Consider the following 5,038-nt stretch of genomic DNA (forward strand, 5'->3'; position numbering starts at 1 on the left):
GGAATCAGTGTGAATCAGCCTTAGGTTCCTTGCCTCCAGACCCTCTTCTCCTGCTTATGATGGAGAGTACTTAACTTTCTGGGAATGTAACCCAGCAGGTTTTGCTTTATTCAGCCTTTATTCAAGATGGAGTCACTCTGGTTTGGACTCCACTGACAGTGGGCGTGAAGTAGAAGTAATAGGATTTCTTTATAGTTCTTATTATTCAACTATTTCATTTAGTCGGTAGGGAATTCCCTTTTGTCTTCTTTAGGTATTTCAAAGCATTTCTATAATTTTCTTTTGTTTTTTGATGAAGTTGTGCTCTGTTGCCCAGGCTGGAGTGCAGTGGCAAAATCTCTGCTCACTGCAACCTCTGCCTCCCAGGTTCAAGCGATTCTCCTGCCTCAGCCTCCCGAGTAGATGGAACTACGGGCGCGTGCCATCACGCCCAGCTAATTTTTGTATTTTTAGTAGAGATGGGGTTTCACCATGTTGGCCAGGATGTTCTCATCTCTTGACCTGGCCCACCTTGGCCTCCCAAAGTGCTGGGATTACAGGTATGAACCACCTAGTGCCACCAAGGTATTTTAAAGCATTTCAACAGGTATTTAGTATTTATGAGCTAACCAACTTGTTACTTTGCATCTTTTTAAGTATCTATACTAGTTATTGTCTAAGCCACTATAATGTCTCTACTCACTATAGCAATCTTCTGAAGATTAGATTCCATTTTATGAGTAAAGATTCCAATTTTGAGCCATGATATGATTTATTGGAGCTCAGATCCTTCTGACTTTCAAATAGTTGTTTCTTGGACCATAGGACAGTGGAATGGTGATGACTATATCTGCATGAAAAAGGAATGAGGAAGCTATATCTGACTCTTCACTTTCAGCAAATAAGGTGCTGCTGATGCTAACCTAAGAGCAGCACTAGGCTATGGGAAAGCTTTCTCCAAATTCAGATCATCATTTTGTTAACAGAAAGGGGGTACTGATCCAGACCCCAACAGAGGATTCTTGGATCTCACAGAAGAAAGAATTCAGAGCAAGTCCTCGGTGCAAAGTGAAAACAAGTTTATTAAGAAAGTAAAGGAGGGCCAGGTGTGGTGGCTCACGCCTGTAATCCTAACACTTTGGGAGGCCGAGGTGGGTGGATCACCTGAGGTCAGGGGTTCAAGACCAGCCTGGTCATCATGGCAAAACCCCATCTTTTAAAAAAGAAAGAAAGTAAAGGAATAAAAGAATGGCTACTCCATAGACAGAGCAGCTCCCAGGGCTGCAGGTTGCCCATTTTTATGGTTATTTCTCGATGATATGCAAAATGAGGAGTGACTTATTCATGCCTCCCCTTTTTAGACCATATAGGGTAACTTCCTGATGTTGCCATGGCATTTGTAAACTGTCATGGCGCCAGTGGGAGTGTAGCAGTGGGGACAACCAGAGATCACTCCCCTGGCCATTTTGGTTTTGGTGGGTTTTGGCACTCTCTTTAAATGCAACCTGTTTTATCAGCAAGGTCTTTATGACCTGTATTTTGTGCTGGCCTCCTGTCTTATCCTGTGACTTAGAATGCCTTACTGTCTGGGAATGCAGCCCAGTAGGTTTCAGCCTCATTTTACCCAGCTCCTATTTAAGATGGAGTTGCTCTGGTTCACAGAGCTCTGACAATTTCATGTTCATTTCTCTCTTTGGATTCATGAGCAGCTCTGAAAAGAGTGCATAAGGTTTCTGGAGAATACCAATTTGAAGTCTTTTAGTCCCTAAGGTTCCCTGTTATAAACTTCCTCCTAGGCTGAATAAAGTTATGGTTGACCACAAAAAAGATGGCGACTACAGCTTCTCCGCGACAAGAAGACGCCATTCTCCAGCAATAACATCAATACGTCTAGTTCCGGCCTGTTGGGCGTCATTTCCGGCACCGGCGCCGCGTTGTCTGCCGCGTTATGCGCTCCGTAGTCTTCCTTATCGCGACTGGGAATTTAGCCTGGTGAGGGGACTCTGAGGAGAGGGAGTGTCACTGAGGTGATGGGAGAGAATGTGGTCGTTAGCAACATGGAGAGAGAAAGTGGAAAGTCTGTGGGTGTTGTTGCAGTCGTGACTGAGCCTCGGTTTACCCAGCGATGCAGGGAATATCTCGAGAAGCAGAAACTCTTTGATCGACAGCACCGTGTGGAAAAGATGCCGGATGGCTCGGTGGCGCTACCGGTGCTGGGAGAGACGTTTCCAGAGCAGCACCTGCAGGAGCTGAGGAATCGTGTTGCCCCAGGCAGTGCCTGTATGCTGACGCAGCTCCCGGATCCTGTTCCTTCAAAGAGGGCCCAGGGTTGTTCACCTGCCCAAAAATTGTGTCTTGAGGTGAGTCGCTGGGTAGAGGGCCGGGGAGTCAAGTGGTCAGCCGAGTTGGAGGCTGATTTGCCCCGATCATGGCAGCGGCATGGTAATCTCTTGTTGCTGAGTGAAGACTGTTTCCAAGCCAAGCATTGGGAAAATCTGGGACCGGAACTCTGGGAGACCATTGCCTCGGCACTTGGCGTCCAGCGTTTGGCAAAACGAGGGCGGGTATCACCGGATGGCACTCGAACTCCAGCAGTGACGCTGTTGCTGGGTGACCATGGTTGGGTAGAGCATGTGGATAATGGTATCCACTATAAGTTTGACGTGACCCGGTGTATGTTCTCCTTCGGAAACATCACTGAGAAGCTTCGAATGGCATCATTGACCTGTGCTGGAGAAGTGCTGGTGGATCTCTATGCAGGGATTGGTTATTTTACATTGCCCTTCCTAGTTCATGCTGGTGCTGCTTTTGTCCATGCTTGTGAGTGGAATCCCCATGCTGTAGTTGCTCTGAGAAATAACCTTGAGATCAATGGAGTAGCAGATCGGTGCCAAATACACTTTGGAGATAACAGAAAACTGAAGCTCTCAAATATTGCAGATAGGGTGATCCTGGGGCTGCTTCCCAGCTCTGAAGAAGGCTGGCCCATTGCCTGCCAAGTGCTGCGGCAGGATGCTGGGGGCATTTTGCATATCCACCAAAACGTGGAATCTTTCCCAGGGAAAAATCTTCAGCCTCTTGGGGTCAGCAAAATAGAGAAAGAGCATTGGCCTTATCCTCAGCAAACTGTCACCAACCAGTGGAAAAATGGAGCTACCGGGGATTCTAGGAGAAAAATGCTGTCACCAGCCACCAAACCAGAGTGGCAAATGTGGGCAGAATCTGCAGAAACTCGAATCGCCACCCTTCTTCATCAGGTGCATGGGAAACAATGGAAGACACGAATTCTGCACATCCAACCAGTGAAATCCTATGCACCCCATGTGGATCACATAGTCCTGGACCTGGAGTGCTGCCCCTGTCCTTCAGTTTTCTAGAGGAGGTGGATCCTGGGACACAAGGGGTCCATGTGCGAGTGGCCCTTAATATATCAGTTCAGTCCAGGTTGTCATCCCTTTTGTCCCCTGATGATTGGTTTTAACATTTTGTAGCCTCAAAAGCAGGCTGTAGATCAATTCAAATGATTTCATTTGTCTTCCATTGATAACAGAGAAAATGAAATACCTATTTGGGAGAAGCAGCATGGCCCACTGAAATGAGGCTCATCTGTGCAATTATAAATTCCAAATTCTGACCTCAGTTCTGGCATTGAGGTTTCAGTATGTTTTGGCCTTGGATTTCGTTATTTGCAAAATGAGAGTTTCTTTGAACTGTCTCAAGTGGCTATTTATTAAGCAGCTATACCCAGGACATTGGTTATTTTAGAGTGAAAGACACAGTGCTTTTTCCAAATTTCTCTGGCTTCAATGTAGAAAATAGACTGGAGGAGGGCCAAGATGGAAGCAGGGAGACCAGTGAGGAGGTTTCTGTGGTTGTCTAGGTCTGAGGTGATGGTAACTTGGATTATGGTCGTGGTAATGGGAGATAGATGGATATGAGAAATAAAAATGACAGGACCAAGCAATGGAATCAGAATTAAGTCATTAACATGATGCTGCTTTGTTATTATGACTGATTAAATTAGAGAGAGAAAGGAACAAAAATTATTTTAATGTATTTACATTCCCCTGCTGTGGCATTCTTAAATGATTGTGGGGGGATGTCTTATAAATTTGGTTTGTTGTGGTAGAAATATGGTTAAGAATCACCAGTCTTTTTTTTAAAGCTCATCTGCTGAAAACGAATCGCTGTTCTAAATCATAGGAATCTAGATTTCTAGCCTCAAGCTTGTGCATTAGCTGCCAATTGCTATTTGTTTAAAGTTCCTATTAAAATCTTAGATTTTTATAGGCCTCAAACTCTCCCTTCATCTTCCTTCCCTGCTGAAAACACCAGGGACAACCAAAGAAGCAATAGGGAATGTGAGATATTCTTCAGAGCATTTCAAGCTTCACCTTATTTTATGGCTGTCTGCCATAAAAGATGGTTTGCCACTGGAATGACAAATTGTGTGTGTGTGTGTGTGTGTGTGTGTGTGTGTGTGTGTGTGACAGAATCTTCCTGTCACCCAGGCTGGAGTGCAGTAGCACCATTTCGGCTCACTGCAACCTCCACCTCCCAGGGTCAAGTGATTCTTGAGCCTCAGTCTCCCAAGTAGCTGGGATTACAGGTGTGCGCCACCATGCCCAGGTAATTTTTGTATTTTTAGCAGAGATGGGGTTTCACCATGTTGGTCAGGCTGGTCTCAAACTCCTGACCTCAAGTGATCCCTCCACCTCTGGGATTACAGGTGTGAGCCACTACTCATGGCCCGGGGTGACTAATTGTTGATTATCACTCAGAGCTTTGTTTTAGTGCATTTTAAGCTATCTGGGCTGGTTTGCTAGATGAAGGAAATACAGAAAAGTATGGCTTTATCAGGATTATGACTGTATTTGACATTTGGCTGGCTGGATTTAGCCATGGCTATTGCCTTTCTCTTGCAACAATGGCAGTAAGGACAGGTTGGTGCTGTTTGTGTTATCCAACAAATATTAAGTGCCTACTATGTACAAAAGCCACAGAAACATAAAGATCCATTAGAGAAAGTTCCTGTCTCTGAGGAACCCACAACCTAGCA

General features: G+C 45.3%; 1 protein-coding gene across 1 annotated transcript; it reads left to right on the forward strand.

Annotated features, from left to right (window-relative positions):
- The first annotated feature begins 1,889 nt into the window (after positions 1-1,889).
- TRMT12 (tRNA methyltransferase 12 homolog) lies at positions 1,890-3,962 on the forward strand. Its single transcript, XM_032246525.1, has one exon. It carries the CDS (start codon positions 2,010-2,012, stop codon positions 3,354-3,356), a length of 1,347 nt encoding a protein of 448 aa, XP_032102416.1. The 5' UTR covers positions 1,890-2,009; the 3' UTR covers positions 3,357-3,962.
- The last annotated feature ends 1,076 nt before the right edge of the window (positions 3,963-5,038 follow it).

This window comes from Sapajus apella, unplaced genomic scaffold, assembly GCF_009761245.1.
Source record: "Sapajus apella isolate SASKATOON/1434 unplaced genomic scaffold, GSC_monkey_1.0 scaffold3, whole genome shotgun sequence".
In the NCBI taxonomy this organism is placed as follows: Eukaryota; Metazoa; Chordata; class Mammalia; order Primates; family Cebidae; genus Sapajus; species Sapajus apella.